This window comes from Triturus cristatus, chromosome 1_2, assembly GCF_964204655.1.
Source record: "Triturus cristatus chromosome 1_2, aTriCri1.1, whole genome shotgun sequence".
Taxonomy (NCBI): domain Eukaryota; kingdom Metazoa; phylum Chordata; class Amphibia; order Caudata; family Salamandridae; genus Triturus; species Triturus cristatus.
This window is the reverse complement of record NC_140580.1, coordinates 988,556,162-988,577,013: the sequence shown is the minus strand read 5'-3', so window position 1 is coordinate 988,577,013 and position 20,852 is coordinate 988,556,162. Positions and strand designations below refer to the sequence as shown.

General features: G+C 44.0%; 1 protein-coding gene across 1 annotated transcript in view; it reads right to left on the bottom strand.

Annotated features, from left to right (window-relative positions):
• Window positions 1-20,852, bottom strand: part of MAMDC4 (MAM domain containing 4) — a 394,635-nt gene that overhangs the window by 29,044 nt on the left and 344,739 nt on the right. Inside the window, exons 24-25 of the mRNA XM_085611032.1 lie at window positions 11,260-11,406; window positions 8,613-8,747 (exon numbers count right to left, since the gene is read on the bottom strand). Of these exons, the coding sequence (XP_085467158.1) occupies window positions 8,613-8,747; window positions 11,260-11,406 (282 nt within the window). The remainder of the gene's footprint in view (window positions 1-8,612; window positions 8,748-11,259; window positions 11,407-20,852) is intronic.

Sequence of the window (20,852 nt, the reverse complement as noted above, 5' to 3'; positions counted from 1 at the left end):
TTCTTACTTATTTCTTAGTTCTGGCATTATCGAAGAACTTTTGATTTTACTAAAATTATATATAAACTATGCTTACTTATAGGGGTTTTCAGCCAGCCCTTTTGATCCATTTGTCTGTTGTTGTGTCATCATTCGCATTGTTATTACTCCCACTTCAGGATAAAGCATGGAGCAATGGGTCAGCCCACTTCAGTCATTGGCTAACTTCACTGAAAGTGGCAGCATTCTGCTCTTTCACAAGGGGCACATCCGCACACATGGCCGTTCCCTTCAGTGCCAGGGACTCCTATGGCAATGGGTACTATTTAAGCCCAAAATATTTTAGCTTTTAGCCATTTTCTGAAAATATCAGTTAGGGCCCGGCAGCACCCCTAAAATAAAGTTTTACAAAAAATCATGACAAAACAAAGCAAGCATTGGCGAAGCCAAAAGTCTTGCAGCCAATGCCAAACCTATTAGCTTTGCCAATGCATGTTTTCTTTGAATTGGTTTTGCACTTTCCTTTCTCTCATCATGCTTGGTTCCAATGCCACTCCTTGGTCTGCATTCCACAGCTGCCGCATATTAACTTCTTTCTTGCAGCGTACTTTTTCAGCGCCGGCCTCTGTTGTGACCTGCGAAGCTCAGAATGAAGTTACGAAGGGTCATTAAGAACTATTTTAACTGTCCAGTGGTACCCCTGTTGAAGCTGCTATCACAGTTGCCTCTGTTCACCCTTGATTGTACCCTGTGTAGTAAAAGTCCCATAATAAATTAATACGCTTGCTTATACCTTGTGGAGGCTACAAGCTAAGCTTCATAGCCCATCAGCTTCTCCTTTTTAACTGTGGCAAACTCCCGCCAGCTTTAATCTATGCTCATCATGGGTTTTCCTGGCAGGCTAGCCTCCACCTTAGATCAGATCCAATGCAAAGTTTACAGGAATCTACTCTGGCTCCCTAGTAGCTCTTCTGGGGCCCAGGTCCGCCTAGAGTTTGGCTTATTAAAGCAAGTTCTTGCCTGCAAAGCTGATTTTTTTTATTTTAAATATTGTCATCTGGTGTTCAGCCTTTTGCCCTAAACACCAGATGACAATATTTTCAAAAATCAGCCTTTCAGGCAAGAACTTGCTTTAATAAATTGATCATTAGTTCATTTCTGGTTGGGGAGTAAAGTGCTCCCACTAATCCCTGGGCGAGCTATTTAAACAAAGCAATGTAATCCCTAGAAATGAGTGATACGTGGCATAACCATCCGAGAAGATGGTTCCTCAAGTCATCTTTGAATGGTCAGGAATTAATATTAAGCCGGGCAGAGGATATGGAGTAGTTCGCTATACATAAGTTTGCATCTTTACTTTTGGATTCTATAAGTCTCTGCTTCGGCAATATTATCTGCAAGCAAATATCAGCAGCTCTATGAGGTTATTAATTGTGAGACGGAGATGTTTGCTGTTTCCAATCAAAGAGCAAAGACTGTCTTCCTCCTCGGTTTCGCTTTCCTCCTTCGGTTGCTGGCCGTGCTCCTATAGACAGGGATTTTTTATTCATCTTTTATGCTGCTGCCCGAGTGTTTAACTGAAATTTTACATTTACATGAATCAAAAATCTGCTCTCTAAAAACTTAGGGGCATATTATCAAGCACAGCGTTAACATTATCGCCGCTATAGCGGCAGAAAACTGCTGCTAGCTAAAGCGGCAATAATGGGCTTGATAATATGCCACAGAGAATTCCAATAGAAGCCCATGTTGACACCAGAACATGGGCTTCTATGGGAATTTTCAAGGGCATATTATCAAGCCCATTATCGCCGCTTTAGCGGCAGTTTTCTGCCGCTAAAGCGGCGATCATTTTAACGCCGTTTCTTGATAATATGCCCCTAAAGCACCTGCGGTATTACACCGTTTGAATACTAAGATCCTTTCCGAACTGTGGGCCATATTAGCAAGACCGGTGATAAAATTATCGCTGTTTTAGCGGCAGGAAACCGCCGCTAAAACGGCGATAATGGGCTTGCTAATATGCGTTATAGAATTTCAATAGAAGCCCAGGTTAGATGTGCCGGTCTTGCTAATATGCCCCTCTGTCCTTATGAAAAATTCCTACAGGCCATTTAGAAGAAAAAAAAACTTCCAGATTTCCGGGATAGCAGCTTGGTAGTTGGTGCAGGCACCAGAGGGTCAAGTTGTATTACAGTTAAAGGCGCACCTTCTTCGTTTTTACCACTATCTTAATATCGTGATTATTTTATGATGTTTGACCTTTAAGCATTATTCCTCATTTTACTGCTCTGTTTGTTCTAGAGGAATGATTGATTTTATGGATTGTAGGGAAATCGGTTACAAACGTTTTGATGACAACTTTGTCATATGTTGGCAAAAGCAGGCAGCACGAGGCCCTTTACAGTGTATAGTTTTTAATACCTTCATATTATTCTGATAGTTTTATGAAATTCGCTTTTTTTTAAGTATTACGTGCCATTTTATTGTTCTGTTTATCCTATACCAGATGAAAGAATGATTTGGCGTAAGGTTTAATAAACTCTTTGGTGTTAACAAGCGCAATATAGTCAAAGCTCACTGCACAAGGTAGACGCAGTGCGGTGCCGCAAGCCATTTAGTTGCACCGCGCACAGTTGGCTGCCATGCGCCAGCGCAGACATCCTTGCATCATTTTCAAGGGTGCTTGTGTCGTTTTGCAAGGGTGCCTGCGCTGCAGGGACGTGTTCCTGCACAAAAACTCTCATTAATGGCATTTTTCTTATTCTATGCGTGCTGAAGAATGCAGCAAACATAGAAAGAGGAAAAACGAGGAGAAATAAAAGTATTTCTCCTTGTTGCGCCATTCCTTTGCCTTCCCTTGGGAGGCGCAGGATTCTGACACATTCCCAGTTTTACAAAATGTTGTACATCTAGGAATGCGTCAAGTTCCATGGATGTTGCGTGGGAACACCCACAGCAACACCCATGGAACGCCTCTTTCACGCAGATTAATGCGTGAAAGGGGCCTATATTTACAGGGCCATGAAACTCACGCGGGGCCCATTGCGCCGCCAGTGCGTCAAAAAAGTGACGGCTTGTACATAAACTCCTCCATATTTTATCTCCCTGTTTTCATGACACAGACTTACTCAAGTAATTCCATTAGCTTGGCTCGTCCCCGTGGAGTTATAACAGCGCTGGAATTTTATAATCATCGGAGTGTAATATTTTCAACGTTTCATTTTAGCTATTTGTAATGATTTTAAGTAATCAAACAAATAGTGTTTATTCATTCATCCATAATGAATAAGGTTGTCAACCGTTTGTTCTCTTGTTTCTTGTTGTGGCAAAAACCGCAAGAATGACCTTGGTCTCTATCATATGAGTACACTTACCTGGCTTACATTCTACGTACATTCTTTTTTAGGTAAGAGGGGAGTACATCCCACAATGGGTGGTATTCCTCCTCACCACCAGCACTGCCCGCGGATCAGTCAGGCTCCTTTCTATGGGACTCTGCTGCAAACGCCATACAGAAGCTTTAGCATCAGAGGGGCATCAGGTGTTCCTCCCAAGCCTTGTTTCCTTGACAAGGTTTTCCTTATGACAAGTGCTCGTGTGTAGTCTAGGAGACCACTTTATCCCCTTGTGTCACTAGCTGAATCTACGGGCCCTCTGGCCCGTTCAGTTTTCTACTGAAAGGCATCATACAGAATGCAGATATTTTTGTGTCTTGACCAAAGACTGCTCTTTATTTGAAAATTATGAGAAAATAAGGATTGCAATCTTTGGAGGAATATCAAATGAGAGGTATGTAATGACTAGGAGATGTAAGGCAATGCACACAGTTGTTTTTCACCAGCAAAGTGTGGCCTTTGGGCCCATGTACGTTATCTAGATATTGGAATTGTCTCGACAACTGCAAGAAAAACATATCCATAGAGGCCTTTCTTTCCGGCACAGGAGCATGCTATTGGCCATTTATGCAGATGGCATGTTCTATTTGTATAGCAAGCGGAAGTTAACCTTCTCCCATTGATCTGTGAGATCGTACAATTTGGCACATATTCAGTTGTTTTTATTACCTGGTCAAAACTTTACCTATTTCCGCTCACCGAGGGTACCATACCAGTATTGTTACACTACTGAGCTAGTTGGGCTACCGATTTGGTGAGATACTTTGGCGTCGTCCTGCACAGGCAGCTGGAACAAGTGAGTAGGCTTAGTTATGGCCTGGTAGTGGACAAGCTGTAGCGTTGCATAGATCTATTGCTCCGCCTTCCACTTTCTCTGGCAGGAAGGGCGACCTTGATTAAAATCGTGGTCCTCCCTAAATTATTATATCTATTTACGAATATCCCCATACTACTAAATAAACAATTCTTCACCACGCTCTGTGCTGTCCTGATAAAGCTGCTCTGGACGAATACGCCAGCACTGGCTGCTTGGGACCTATTGGTCCTGCCATTTTACCATGGGGGTTTTGAGATTCCAGACGCTGAAATTTATTATCTTATTGCTCAAAGTCAATTTGCTAAGTTTTAGTACTTCCCTGATATGCATATTACTTATCTTGTTATGGAACAAGCTCAGACTAGTGTGAATCTGCTGGCTTCCCATCTACCATTAGGTAGTGTAAGACATCAGAGAGAGAATCACACTTTGGCCAATACATATTGGGCTTGGAGATCTCTAAGTCGTAAGACCGGCATGTCCTGCTTATGTTCTCCGACCATCAAATTGCTGCCCAACCGCGTACTTTCCCTTGCACTCAAGCGCACAAAGCACAACGCTTTATCTAAAATGGCTATGACGGAAATGGGACAATCGTTCTTAGACTTAATGATTAGACACACAGAAGGGGAACTTTCCACCGCACTCTACAGGAAGCCCATGGAAAGAAACACATTACTACAATACACCAGTCACCAGCCACGTGCCCTAAGGGATTCACTCCCGTTCTCACAGTTCCTCCATATTAGGAGAAACTGCTAATTCATGCAAGATTACGTCCATGAAGCAAACATCCTAGCAGACAAACTACAGGCCAGAGGATACCCACACAAATTAGTATGTAGGTCTATCAAGAGAGCTTGGCACTGCCTACGTGAATGCCTCCTTACACCCAGGACTAAAGACAAACAGAACCGCCTGGTCTGCGTTACCACTTTCTCCCCTATATCCAACAAAGTGAAGAAAAGCATTCTCAAACACTGGCCACTACTAAATGCCAGTGACTATAATTTGGAACTCCCTCTTTTTGCATTTCACAAAAATAAAAACATTAAATATCACCCTATCAGAGCTAACCTGCCCCCCAAAATAGCTACACAGACACTAAATGATTTTTGGGCTCTTTCTCCATAACGGGCCACTCAAAATTTGACAACTGTTTCGCATGCCAGTACACCATTGAGAGTAAATAATTTGTGTTTGATGCTATCAGAAGTTTGCTTGAACATTTTTCGAATTGTAACACCCCAAATGTGATTTATGCTGTCTTGTGCCCATGCAATATGATCTACATTGGACAAACAACCCCAAATTCAGGATCCTCATTTGCCAACACCAGAGTCGCATCCAGTGCAAGGTACAAGGTGCCCCCTTGTGGACCACTTTGCCCTAAAAGAAAATACAGAGGACGACATCCGTTGGCAGGTTATCAATGTGGTTAAACCACCACCTAGAGGAGCAGACATTAAACACATTTTGAATAAGGAGGAACTGAAATGGATTCTGCGGACGAAGAGTCTTTACACAGGCCTAAACCGAATGGAGGATTGGACAACTCTTATTTAACCTGTTACAGATCATGTAGATACTAATGGTTTCTACCATAAATGAGTTAATGCTGCCCACCCTACCGTCCACAATATGCATCTTTACAATAAAAGCTATCCCCTGAATCCTGGTTGTCTACTTATACAGCTAACAATGCATTTCTGATCGACCTTACATAATGCAAATTAATTGTGTCGACCTATTACTTATGTTTGCAAATCACGCATTGCCCTATGAATAAGATCCTATGTCAGAGTCTATGTATATAGTTAATAGTGTGATCACACCACATCACCTCCTTTTCCCCGAGTGGACTGGATGGTATAGCTTAACTTCATTTTCACGGTAAGACATACTACACACGCACAGGACCTCCTGGGGCCCACCCCATATGTCATCACTTACGTTATGGTTCTTGTCTAACAGCCTCATCACCAGTGACTGGCTGGTCGACCCGCTGAAAGAACCATGGATTTCCCCCTTTACCGGTGGACACTCCCATAATTTTGCATGCAGATCTCCGCAACATTATCCCGGTTCGTATACAGTTGCCACTCACCTTTACTCCAATCACACCCACTCTTAATGATTCCTGATCAATTAATTTTCGCCTCCACAGCACTTCATCACGTGATGCACTAGATCTAGCTGGACCTAGCATTCCTTTTTGACTCATTTCTGAGTCCCAGGTAACTGTCCAATTTATTATCACCGCTCTCCTGCAATGATGCATGGACCCCAGTTGGACGTTAAGTACACATCAACCATAAAATACCCCACCCAATAACCCCCAGACCGCTGCAAGCACCGATGTACAACATCTGAATAGACACAGCCCTACTTGCAGCATGCCTCACTTTCCACGTGCTAATTGCTCATCAATAAGCTTTATATCACCGACTTCTAACCCCGCCTTTTTTCCCTCTTTCCCTCCTTTCTTTTTCTCTTTCCACCCTCCTTCTAGAACCTCGGTTGACAAGCAATCACCTCAGGCACCCATTTGTTTTGTCCTGAAGATGATTCCAGCATTAAGTTAAAGGGATCGAAACGTCGTCGACTTCTTGCACTCTGACATTAATGTATATTTGGTATTAACATGTGCTGGGTTGCTTTTACATATTCTTTGTTGGCCTAATAGATATATTCCTTTGTTTAGCCAATATTTCCTGTTTTGCCTGAGCGTTTTCTCCATTCCAAATGATATATATGTCCCCACTTGTATGTTTTTCTTCACTTTTTCATTAAAAGATGATGTCCAGTTGGACAACCAAAATATAGACATCATTGTATTTCTATATATATGATCATTTGTGAATGTTTTTCTCTTAGGTACCGGTGTTCCTTAAACCAGTTCCCTTATCTTTGTAAAACACCTTTATACCAATGGCATTTTCATGTCCCTAGACAAATTTCGTTCTCGCAGCAACGCTACTGCCCTTGAAATTTTCATATATGTTTGTCTATGCCACACGGTGAGAAAGACCTAGCCAGGATTACCACAAGAGCCTACCAAATATTTCCCCCGGACTCAACTCATCACATCAGCTGATACTACTCAATGGTCACAACACAACTGAGAACAGCCAGAACTGACGCAGCTTGGGAGCTGGAGCTCGGGACCCCTATACTCGCTTCCTGCTTAAAATACTGTTGCACGCTGTCCATGAACTATAGGGACAAGTTATTACTCTATAAATTTCTACCCCGCGCTCACAGCACCCCACAAAAACAACATAGAATTGATCCCTCTGTCCCTCATGGCTGCCATCGCTGCACACAGACTGACGCTGGATTCCTTCACTTAGCTTGGGGATTGCTCCCTATCTTCAATTTCTGGCGTGAGATACTCTGTGTGATAGCAGACATAACACAACACACCCTACGACTGGTTCCACTGATTCTTCTACTTGGTTATGTAAAAGAGGTCCCACCCGGGGTCTGGCATCTCACTACAATGTCTCTTCTGCTAGTCAAATGAATGGTAGCGATGAGCTGGGGGTGGGTCTTAAGACCTGAGGTTACTGGCTGACTGTGACATATGGCGACCTGCATTGACTGGGTCGTAACCTTCTCTTTAATTTAATCACCCACATCTCAACCGCGAGACATATAGGGACCGTGCCATGCCTATCTGCTGCGCAGCCGTCTGACAACACACAAGACCAGTCATATGAGAGACTGACTAGGGAATTTGCCCCACACTGCACACTAGAGCATTTAGGAACTGGCTGGCTCTCTGATTCCCTCCTTGTCACAACAGTTTCCTAGACCACCTCGGAGGTGTGCGGGTCGTACATCCCTTTTATTTTTCTTCTCTCCTTTTGTCTAACTGTTGTTAAATAAATGCGTATGACCAACAATCCCGATGCACACCTTTCCGACTACTTTTCCCGATGCTGGACTGATACTTTACACTGTAAGGCAAAAATGAGGACATCTTCCTACATGACCATGGTGGTTGTTATTTTTGTTAAAAACTATAAATGCTAATAAAAAAGGCAAAAAGGTAAAAAAAATATAAAATTAAATGTAACACCATTGCAAGGTAATTTTAGTGTCAGTTTTCAGTACCATCAAATCTAGCCAAGAAGGAACAGTAATGCAGGCTTTTTTTCTCCAAATTTACCTTTTGCAGAGTTTTTCTATGCACAACAGTGGATGCATGTGGTTATCTTCTCTGCAAGTTTATCTTTTGAGAAATTGTTGCAAAAGTCAACTTTTATGCAAGTCTTCACATGTGGAACAATGGAAAGATTTGCACCCTTTGCACAGTTTTAACGAAGGGGAAAAAATATTCGTAACTTTGCACACCAACAGAGATACAGCCATGAGATTGAGACAGTACGTAGGGCGAAAGCATCTGTACTTACGCAATTCGTCTTCCGAGTCTGTACGATACCAGAATTTGAGGCAGGAGCCGGTGGTTGCAGAGAGCTGCTCACTCACCAGCCAGGCTGAGGTATCCCCAGCATTTAGTCGGTCAGTATCAAAGAAAACGTAGTGACCTAAAGAAAATAAAAAAATAAAAATCCATAAACTGTGATTTAACAGCTACTTTGTATTAGAAGTTCACCTCCTTGCATGGGTTAACCGAGGCCCTCATCGAAAGTCTAAAAAAAAAAAAGCGGAAACAGAAAAAACAAGTTTTTCTGCTAGAGTGGTTACAAAGACCAATCATGCAAGTGGCAACACAAGGCATACTGCAACGGGGTACACTTGAGAAAATCATTTGGATTTTTGTATTACACATGGTCATTATAACGTATTCTTAGAGTGCCCATTGGGTCAGCCCCTTGCTCATGATGACTTTATTGTCTATCTCAGTTTTTTGCTCTTAATTCACTAGCTTTCCTCCCTATTCTCGTGTTTTCCCCCACCCCTCCCAGGACCTATTCGGTCACACATTGTTCTGATTGGATCATTTTTATCCTTCCAATGAGGGGACTCTTTTTTATTTAGCATTGAGCACTACATGGGAAGGAATGTGTTTCCTTGCTCTTTCCCCGCTTTTTACTCTTTCGCACCCCAGTCACTCCGTTTTTGCTCCCCTGGCACCCTGCTCTGCTCCTCATGTTCATTTTTTCATATGATTATTTTTATTATTTTTGTGGGCCCGTCAGCTGCAAATTGCTGTTCGACCACTCACTTATTTTTTTTTGTACTTCACGTGCCTTCTTTTTTACTTGCTTTTACATTTCAATTCACCATTCTAGCATGGCTTTTGGCATGTTGGAAAGGTAAATGAAAAATGGCTGCCATACATCACACCTCATGCACATGCCATGACACACATATGTGCACGCATTACGACGTTGCACTTTTGCGCCTAATCCTGTGTTGTTCAGTCCTGTACTTGCTCACTCGTCCTTGTAGGACAGTAAATGTGTGTGCATCATGTGTATGCACACTTTAGCGAGGGCACAGCTGACCTGTGGTACAGCAGGTTGTAAAAGTGGAGCGGCCTTTGTGGTTAAAGTTTCTCTAAGCTTCCGTCTTGACATGAAGGCAAAGGGTTATCTTGTCGGGGATATTGTTCTGTGTTCTCTCTCATCCAAACCATCCTTTCCATGTTATCATGTAGTCTGGACTCTGGATGACCTCTTCATGACAAAGTACATAACAATGGGGTAACCCAGTATCCCTCAGAACCTGGGCATGTATACTGTAAACAACAATCAGTTCTGCCGGGTAGAAAGCAATTTCTTTGTGATTTTTTGTATTTAGAAAGGTGACTGAGATACCAAAGACAGATAAACACACACAAATAAGGACTGAGAGTGTATATTAATATCAGAAAAAGCTGAATTTTACTGTATGTATTTAAATTATTCATACAATGGGTCAGCAATTACCACGATTAATTTAACAAGGGGCTGTCTGGTAAATCAATTGGTAAAAACGGCGCATGTGAGCGTGATTATAGTGACTTCCATCCTCTGTTCATATCACTGGTCTATCCCTCACCAGCCTCCCCCCTTCCAACATACCAAGGTAACAAGTTTTCCTTATGTGCAGTATTTGCAGTTGCCTCACATTATTGTCACCTGTACTTTATATGTCCCTATGATTCGCATTAACTGTATTAAGTAACATAACTTGTGCATTTGTAAAGAACACGTATCACCCAAGGGTCTCAAGTCGCTGAATAAAAGATGTATATTGTTACCCAACTCAATGGTACTCATTTTATCGACCTCAGATGGATGAAAGGCTGAGTGGACCCGTCGGGTTTAGAACCTGTGACCATGAGGTCAAACACAGGCCCCTACAGTGGATGCATTAGTCCACTGCCCCACCAGACCCGGCTACCAAGTGCACCCCTATAATCATGCCAGGATGTCTGCGAAACCCTAGTGACTACAGAATGACTGAGATCAAGTGCATTCTGCCCGTTTTTCTTTTAGCATTGAAAGCAAGGGCAGTGGTTGATAGTGGATGCTCTGCTGTTTGGGATCCCCTAATCTTGAACTATCTCCCCCTCCACTTCAGATCCCTCCTGATTCTGCCGTCCATCAGGAATGACCTCCGCTTCCCCACGATGACCTGCTCTGTCTCTCTCACCATGGGCGAGCAGCTTCCACTGGGTGCTGGACTTAGATCTCTGCATCAACTGTGCCTATCAATTTAACCAGGGCTGAGTTTAGCAACCCACCAAATATTAAAATATAATCTGGTTTCTAGAAAATCCACCATGCCTATGTACGAGAAGAATGTGCATATAACATATTCCTTGGTAATTATTTATATAGTTGTCAGTCATTCTGGAAGACCGATTGGATTTTCCTATTTAGTGGCTTAAATTTGATGAACGAGCCATGGAGATCACGCGTCAATCAACCTCTAGGATTCTAAAGCATTTTAAGAGCAAATCATATGAAACACATCACATCACATATACATTTAGCTCCGCTAACAACCTACTGTGCCCTATCCAAAATCCCGAGAAACATTTTTAGTTGGAATAGACAACTGGGGTCATTACTTTCAGTAGCTACACGACGTGCTTAGGTGCCTTACCTTCCTTGGTGCCCAATGTGTGGTCTGTATGAAGAGCACGGTCTCCTCCCTGGGTTGCTCCGCTGCTCCAGTCCCAGTCATGCCGCTCCAGCCGCCCATTCTTGGTAGTGCTCCAGCCACAATAATCGAGCTCAAAATCACAGGTACCTGCCAGGGAGGAAAACTGATTACTGTTCCATTTAGTGTTCTCTCTCTCTCTCTCTCTCTCTCTCTCTCTCTCTCTCTCTCTCTCTCTCTCTCTCTCTCTCTCTATATATATATATATATATATATATATATATATATATATATATATATATATAAGCATGCAGGGTACCCATTCGAAGAAAGCCTTCTTGTGGCCTCATTCGAATGGGTAATCCTGCTACTGTGGATTTATGGCGGCTGACCTCGGTCGCGAAAGAGGCCCACTGCGGAGAAGCGGGTCTTATCATGCACCAACCGGTGCTCGAACATTAGGAGTGAAGAAAGAGCTGGCGCGATTGCAGGTTAACGTCCGCTCACTCGCATTGACAGCCATAAAGCGGGGTGTAGGATGGCAGCTTGTTTTTCATCGACCCACTTGGGAAATAACTTTGTTCTAATTTTGGAATGGTTAGCACACCCATATGGGAGGATAAGTAACGCACTACAATATCCAGCAGGCCATGCATTAGGCCATGCCCACATGGGCAGGTGTTTAAATGAAGGAGTGCGTGATACTGTGTGCTTTCATTCTTTGTGAACTACACGCCGCAGAAGAAGGGACAGGGAGTTCCCGAAACGCGTCCGGCGTTTGAACTTTATTTGGTGAATACTGCTGATCCATCCTTTGCTGGCTGGCTGCCGATTAAAAGCACAAGAGAAACCATTCTTCTTGTGGCCTCATTCGAATGGGTAATCCCGCTACTGTGGATTTATGGCGGCTGACCTCGGTCGCGAAAGAGGCCCACTGCGGAGAAGCGGGTCCTATCATGCACCAACCGGTGCTCGAACATTAGGAGTGAAGAAAGAGCTGGCGCGATTGCAGGTTAACGTCCGCTCACTCGCATTGACAGCCATAAAGCGGGGCGTAGGATGGCAGCTTGTTTTTCATCGACCCACTTGGGAAATAACTTTGTTCTAATTTTGGAATGGTTAGCACACCCACATGGGAGGATAAGTAACGCACTCCAATATCCAGCAGGCCATGCATTAGGCCACGCCCACATGGGCAGGTGTTTAAATGAAGGAGTGCGTGATACTGTGTGCTTTCATTCTTTGTGAACTACACGCCACAGAAGAAGGGACAGGGAGTTCCCGAAACGCGTCCGGCGTTTGAACTTTATTTGGTGAATACTGCTGATCCATCCTTTGCTGGCTGGCTGCCGATTAAAAGCACGAGAGAAACCATTCTTCTTGTGGCCTCATTCGAATGGGTAATCCTGCTACTGTGGATATATATATATATATATATATGTATATACAAACACACACACATTCAAGAGGCAGCTCTGATTTGATGATAGTCATAGGAAAGTGTTAAACCTGGGAAATCGTGCATTTGTGGTGAAAGGATGGACATAGTAGAGACATCTGTCTGCTACTGTGTCTCTTAAATTGAAATAGTACCGAAATGATAGCATGTCAAATGATGAAGTTAGTATTATCTAGTGCACATAAAGTGTGGGCAACTCATAGGCTGGATTTTATGGAGACAATAGGAGTAGCCTGATCAGCAGATTGATGCATGAATAGGGTATTTCCCATATAACAAACTACACATGGTTGACATACTTTATCGGACTGGAAGCGTGCCTCTGTTTCAGTCTGTCTGAGACTGATTTTTTTTTTAAACTTTAATTTTTGCATTTAACATAGTTTAACGCAACATGAAGTGAATGGTAAAAGGTGCCATTGTTATAATCACTGAATACAGGTATACAATCATCCCTCCAGCAGATTGTATCAATTCCTCTGATTTGCAATCCGCAACGTACCATTTAGCAGAATGGGTCACAACCAAGGTTCACTATAGCTTTCGGTCATGCACCCACAGTGGGTGTCAATGTGCCATTCTGCTCTGGTTTCCCTCATCTAAAGCCATGTCCGCTGTTACATATTCATTAAAGGTAGCCAACATTGCACCCCATGCCTCCAGATCCTTAGCCACTTTGTCATCTGTGCGGGAAAGTTTCACGTGCTGTTCCTCCGCACTACCCCACTCCAACCCATCTTTTATCCAGAAGCCCTCACTTGGGATTCTTGGACCCATTCAGCCTATCGCAATCCTCCGCTTCGCAAGGAGCAATGTCAGTTGGAGCAGCTTATATGTCTTACGCCCCCTGGGTTCTTTGATCCCCGCTACAGACAGGCATTAGGGGTCAAGGAAACCATAATGTGCGCCGCAGGAGAGACATGGGGCACTACCAATTGCCAGAAATTATAGACCCACAGTGCCAGGCCAGGTGTGAGAACGTGGCCCCCTCCTCTTCACAACGCGGACAAAATGCCCCCCCCCACTCGTATCGTTGCTGGGGAGCCTGGCCGGTGTCATGTACGTATGGAGTAAGTAATTAAAATGGATTAGTTTGAATCTATTATTGGAGGATGCCTTCTTCACCAATGCACATGCGTGCTTCCAGACTGCATCCTCCAAAGGACCTCCTAACCCCAACTCCAATCCATCCCTCGTCTTATAATGTCTATCTGTTTGGTCCTCACGGAGTGCCCCATAGAAGGAGGAAATCAAATGTCTGCCCTCTGCCCATCGGAGCAATCCTCCAACTGTCTGCGAAGGCGCCGCCGGGTGAGTGTTCCAGAGTTCCTTCACCGTGTTGTCTATTTTGACATATTGTAAGAATTGCCCCTGCCCCACTTCGAATGTGTTCTGTGTTTCCTGGAATGTAATGAAAGTTTTTGTGGGTACAGGTCCCCCGCCCATCCACATCCACTCTCCCTCCGTCTGTCCATGGTCATATCCTGATCAATGGAATAGAAGGGCTCTAGGTCCCAATATGGGTAATTCCCAGTCAAAGGGGGCTCTACGTAGTATCTTTTCACTGCGGTTTCCTACAGGGCTGCCGTATGGCGAGTCAAGTAGGGCACGGCTCCCTCTGACCGGCCTCCCCGCATCAGAAGACATGGCAGTGTCGTCCCCTCCACCACACCCCAGAGGAGGCGCTTCTCCGTCTGACAGCCAGCGGGCCGTGAGTCGGAGATGTGCTGCATAATAATACAGGCGGATATCAGGGGCAGCTAAACCGCCCTTTTCCATATCTCTTTTCAAAATTGAGAACGCCACACTGCTGCGTTTCCAGACTGAATTATTCTTAACTAGAATTTTATTGATAAACCAAATTAAATCTGACCCAAGAAAATTTGAGGAAAAAATGGCAAAAAAGGTACATTCTACAACACATTTTCCATGATATATTCAATTGTATTAGCTTTTGAAGCACAGTAAATGATGACCTTCCAATGCACTTCACTCTCACCCTCTGACAGTGTTCCTCATCTCTCCATCGCCCAGCTCTCATATGTATCTCATTTGTTTTAGAACGCCTCTTATACCAGTGTAGGGTGCCAAAGCACTTTATAGCACACACTTCTACAGAGACAATGAATCATATGTGTGTAAATCAGTATATATAAAATGTTACATAAGATAAAGGGGACTACAAGGTGTAATATTCGCACATCATCCATACTGGTAGGCCTTATTTAAGAGTGCTTGGTCTGGAGAAGTACAAATTCAGGATCCAGAACCTAACACAGAGTTAGGGTTGGCTTTACTAATAATAATTTATTTCTAACCAAACAAACCCTTTTTAGCAACTTTAGGATAATGAAAGACGGGGGAAAAAACATAACTTTTGAACCTGTACCATGCAGTTTGCATTGTAACTGATGAACCGCACAGTAACACAAGGACTGCTGTGACAAAAGCAGTAAACCACTGAGGTATGCACATAAAAAACACTTCTGTGATCTGCATGGTACTCGTTAGTTGCGCTACATTAGATGAGTTAAAACTGCCACTAGACAAATCTCCGAACTCTTTCCAGCAGCGTTAGCTTGACACTTTTATTGTTGCTTGAAAACTGCTGAACATACAAGAAACTCTGCAGTGGGTGCTCTTAAAACTGCTGCTCCACAACTATACTGGCCCCCAGAAACATAACCAGCCTCCCACCCTTCCAGTCTCCTGGGGAAACGCCCAATGTCCGGTACGGCAATTCCGGCCTTGGTCTCCATTCCCCTGGACCTTGCAACTGCTTATAACACCGACGACTGTCTAACTTGGCCCCTCTGTTTTGTACTCCTCATCCACACAATTTATTAAGAATGACATAACATCTAAAGATACTAATTTCTGGGGGCTTTTTAATACATGATAATAGGACTAAGCCTCTTCACTCTATTAAAAGGGCTCTCACTGTGACAAGTGATGTTTTGAAGGCACCTGGTAAATGACAGATAACATTTTCACTGAGTATCAATTAGCCGGTAACATTGGGAGGTCCAAAAGGAACTAGCCCCACGGTCAAGGGGGATATGTGTATGTAGATATGAAGAAACAGAATAGTCTCTTTAGTCAAGCGAAACCATTTAGGTTTTTAAGAAAGGCCTCACCCACCAACCTAGTTGGTGGCATGCTTCATCATCGGCCCCCACTAGGGGTACCGAATGTACCCCAAGTGTGCTGAGACGCCTGCAATTGCAGCGGAGCTGGTTTATTGTCAAGGTGAGTGTGCAGTGATGGTGTAGTGTGTGCATATTTAAAAGCTGTCCCTCTGGTCCCAAAAACCAATTAGAATTATTTAATAATGGGAAGCATTAAAAGGAGGCAGGGGATGGCTAAGGAGGTATCAATGGCCGCCACCATCCAGTGGGGTCAACATGTTTCAGCCAGTGCCTGGAAACTGGGGCTAGCTTTCATCAGGACCAAGAAAGTGGAAGGTGAGAGGACAGATCTAACAGAGTGTGTATAGCCATCTATGTGTGGCGCACGCTAAGGGCCTTAACTGGCAGAGGGGGTATTCCTCTTATTTCCAATCACCAAAGATTAAAGGGACAGGCTCCATGAGTCAGGAGTAGGGGTAATCTGTCACAGCTACCATTTGTAGCTGACAGAGCTCATATCGCAAACCTGTGTGGCCTCTCTCGTGAGAAGAGACTGGTCCGGAGAGGAAGAATAGGCAGTAGTCAGGGAGTCTGATCCATGTTTCCAGCTGCGTTCTGGAGTCCAAAAGCCTTTGTTTGGCCAGGGCCGAATCTCTCATCAGCATGCCGTGAAGCACAGCCTGCCCCCAAAACATCTACACAGAGTTCACAGAGCCCCTATTATCCTCCAAATATCCTTCTATATACTGTGCTAGGCAAAGTTTTGCCTCCAGATCCTTATAATGGGAGCTATTGAGGCACCAAGGTCCTCGCGGGGGTGTATGCTAACCCAATTCTAAATGCAGCTCTATAAGATCATGATTAGAAACCCGCAGGGGGTTATATTCACATCTGTTAAGTGTTGGTTCACTAGAGGGATACAAAGGAAGTAGTCAATGCGACTGCAAATGTTATGGAAGCAAGAGGTCAAGGTATAGTCTCTAACTCGTGGGTGCAAGTGTCTCCAAGGGTTGAAGAGGGCATGATCTGCATTAGGTTTCATAGGGCATGCTTGTCCCCATCATGGAGTGTGTCCTGCCTGCCTGACCTGTCCAAGAAAGGGTCAAGTGTCACGTTCCAGTACCCTTCAATGATGACTCTAGAGGTGCAGCATGATTTCAGTAACCTATGGATCTTAGAAAGAAACCCAGACTTAGATGTTTGGGGGCTTATACAGAGCCCACAATTATAGTCGTACCCTGTATTGAGAACCATGAAAACACATAGCTATCCATCAGTATACGATCAAGTTTGGGGAATTCTATATGAGAGATGCTTATGGAGAAATATAGCAACACCTTATTTCTTGGGTAGACCACCCGCCTTAGCTGGACCCCCATGGTGTGGATGAGATGCTAGCCTAGAGGACCCGGCCCAACTATTCCCTCTGTAGTTTATCGCTCTATGCCGTGGTCAGGTGGGTTTCTTGAAGGAGGGCAATCTCAAGTTTGTGTTGGCCCAAAAAGGTGAGAATTTTCTTCTATTTGATAAGGTGTGTAAAGCCATGTATGTTGAGAGAAAATACATTCAGGGGTCTTTGAGGCAGAGGATACGCCATGAAACCAATATATGCTGTAGTGCCACAATGGCAAATCCCAATGGGGAAGTCAACCAGCAGGCAAGAGCTTCTCCGAGAGCAGGATTCTAAGATAGGTCGAGCTAGTGAAGTACTCCGGAAGGGGTGCAGCAAAGGATAAAGGCGGTTTGAGATAAATACCTACCAGAAAAGTCCAATAGAAGTAGAGAAGCCGGTGGCTAAGGCATTGATAAGTTCTGGGACCGTAAAGGGACCCTGGACAACCAAGAAATTAAACCTGTAAATGGGGTGCGAGAGGAGGCACCGATATCGAGAGGAGTGGGGCCACCCACCGATAAGGGAAACACAATGTGGTCTGTATGGCTGGGAATAATGTGCTGGAAGGTGTAACAGCATGGAGGGAAGATCACCCCAGAAAGCAAGAGTGGGAGTGGATTACCACAAGATGCAGGGGCTGCAATCTAACTCACCATATCAATATTATCTCTTTTACCACCCCCTAGCCCCTGAAAAAGAACATCAGCAATACATTTGGAACAATATACAATACACCAGGTAATCTGGATCATCTATTTCCCTTGATACTATACAATCATAAAGTAAGAACAACAAAAGGGGGTAAAAGGTTGCCTAATTACACAAGGAAGACTCAAGGTTCTAAAATGCATTATAGATCAAGCATCACTAGGTGTTGTCAGAGTCCCATCAAGCTATAAGAGGTGACATCGATTTATCTCTTGGGTGAAAAGACTTTCCGGATCGTGGCCGGACGATTGTGACCATTTTTGCACGACTCAGTCCCAATGTTTAAGCTCATCCAAAAAAGTGGAGGCATCCCCTTGAGGTGCGCCCTGTTGGGCGGGGACAAGGAGGCAGAGGGAGCCACAGAAGGAGCAGCTTCCATGTTAGTGTCATCTAAAGCATCCAAAAAGGACTCCAGAACGCTTGGTTCGTGGTATTCAGATATTTTTCCCTGAAAAGTAATGAGCATTGTAATGAGTTCCAGTAATCTGCATTGATTTCCAGTAATCTGTATTCAATGTCCTTCTTAAATCAGGGCTGGAGAGTCAAGAACTGCTGCGGTTTGGCATTGGTATGGGTGGAAAAATCTGCTACGAACAGAATTTGAGCCTTCTCATGTCGTGAGGGGTCTTGTATTGAGGCTTCCAGGAGGATCTGTCTAGCATGCTGTCACGATTGGAGCGAGCCCTCCGAGCCCTACGGAATTCCAGGGGTGATACAAAGGTAATGTTCAGAAGTTCCAGGATCAAAATACACACGAAGTGAGGCATATCATCCTTCTCAATGTGCTTCTGTAGGCCAACAATCCTGATATTGCCGCTGTGCCTGCGGTCTTCCAAATCGACAACTTTCTGCTAGAGATACCAGATATCCTTACCCCAATCCAGATTGGCATCTAGGCAGGATTCCACATCCATCTGCTGCCCTTCAACAGTTGTCAGTCTGGCCTGAAAGGAACTGATGTTGCTTCGTAAAGATTGCGCTTCTGAATTTGTCGCGGAAACTGCAGAGGACATCTGTGCAATGGAGCCTTTAATCTCAGCCAGTTCGGTGTAGAGAGTAGTGAGAGTAGACTCAGAAAAAGTAGGGGTTGAAGAGGAAATGGAGAATGGTGGCTTGACCTGAGTTGCATTAGCCATGGCTTCCAGAAATGTTAGTTGGCACATAGATTTAGATTTTGACATGAGAGGAAGCAAGTAGGAGATCAGGTAAGGTCCAGGGGGTGAGGCAGCACAATATACCTTTAGGAGTGGAGACAGGGCCTTAGTGGGTAGGGCCCACGAAGGAGGATAGTAACGTCAATGTCCTGCTGCGGGTAGATAAGAAGATGGTATCCAGAACAGCAAGGATGCTCCTTATCAGGTTACTTAAATCTGTTACCCACAATTTTCCTGTACCACATTATTCACTATCTAAAACATTCCCGTTGCTGATGGATGTCTAAATCACCCCCCACTCTGAGATGGATTATCTTCAATATGGGGGGATCAGGTTTCACAACCCCCCACCTGAATTTGTGTTTTGACTGTATCCCAAGCCAATGCTTCCATCCTGAGAAGTGTTTTCTCCCTTATATTCTAGTGTGATAACGTTCCAAAGATTGTCCAGTTGCTTGTAAATCTTATTAAACAATATGGTTTTGTTAGATGCCAAAATAGTTTTTTTTTTTTAGAACCTTGCAAGTTGGTATTTGATTGACATCATATTTGCATTTTTGAAAGCAGAGTGATAATTCATGCAAAAAGACGTATTGCTGCTCTTGGTTCCCTGGTGCATAAAGCAATCACTATTTTCGCTGGTATTTTGTCTGATGTATGTATACACCGGTATGATATATACCAAATATACCAGAGTAACGACAATGATGATGATTCATTTGCAGCAAAACAACCTGCAGGTCCATCCTGAGCCAGAAGTTGGCGGCAAGCCATACTGTGAGAAAGTCTTCAACGGTCGTTAATGTTGCAGATCTGCAGCAACATATATGGCCTTCAACAGATTCTGTTGCTGCGGCGGGGGTATACTTACTGAAGATGCCCCTTTTCAGATCTTCGAGGATGCCGCCAGAAGGCTGTGGCGAGTGGTTCATAATGCCGCCAACGGACCGCAGTAACACAGCCGCAGCCGCACCCCCATACGAAGGAAGGATAGCAAGCTGAATTGATGGAGAAAACGCTCCTCCTCCGCCCTCCAGAGCATCAACCTCTCATATTGAGGCCATCTTGACCCTGCTCGATTGTCAGAGTGCACAGATGGCCTCCACTTTCTCAGGAGAGCTAAGGTTGGGCTGCCATCTTCAATGGTGCCTAGCTCGCGCGACTTCTAAACAAAGTCTTGAAAGAGCTGTTGGCTGTACAGAGAAAGTGGGAATGCCAGTAGAGAACTTGTATTGCAAACATATAAGGATTGGTTTCTCTAGTGGGGATGCTATATTCACAAGGAAGAATTGCCCAGCTTCCATTCATTAATTAGCGTCTGCTTGCTTTCGCAGGGAACTGGTGATTCTTTTGTTGGATGATAATGGAGAACTTCGTTACAAATATTCTGATCCCCATGAAGGGCCCTCGGATGGTAGAGATAAAGTAACAACAAAAAGGGGAGAGAAAGAGAAAAAGTAATAAAGAACAGATGAAGCTGTATAAATCCCATGGCCCCCAGATGGACTCTAATAGTGGATGGGAATGGGATAATGATGTATTACAACACGATCTGTATAGACTAAGGAAAGACACTTCTGAAAAAAGGGGTAGAGGAACAAATACATGATTCAACAAATAAGAAAGGAGAGAATAATATTGGAAACTAGATGTCCCGGGTAAGCTCCTATAAAATGTATTCCTCTGCTTGTATGGGACTCACGCCAATTGTCTGTGTCTGTAACCAGGTAAAAGATTTAATTATATCTCACCTA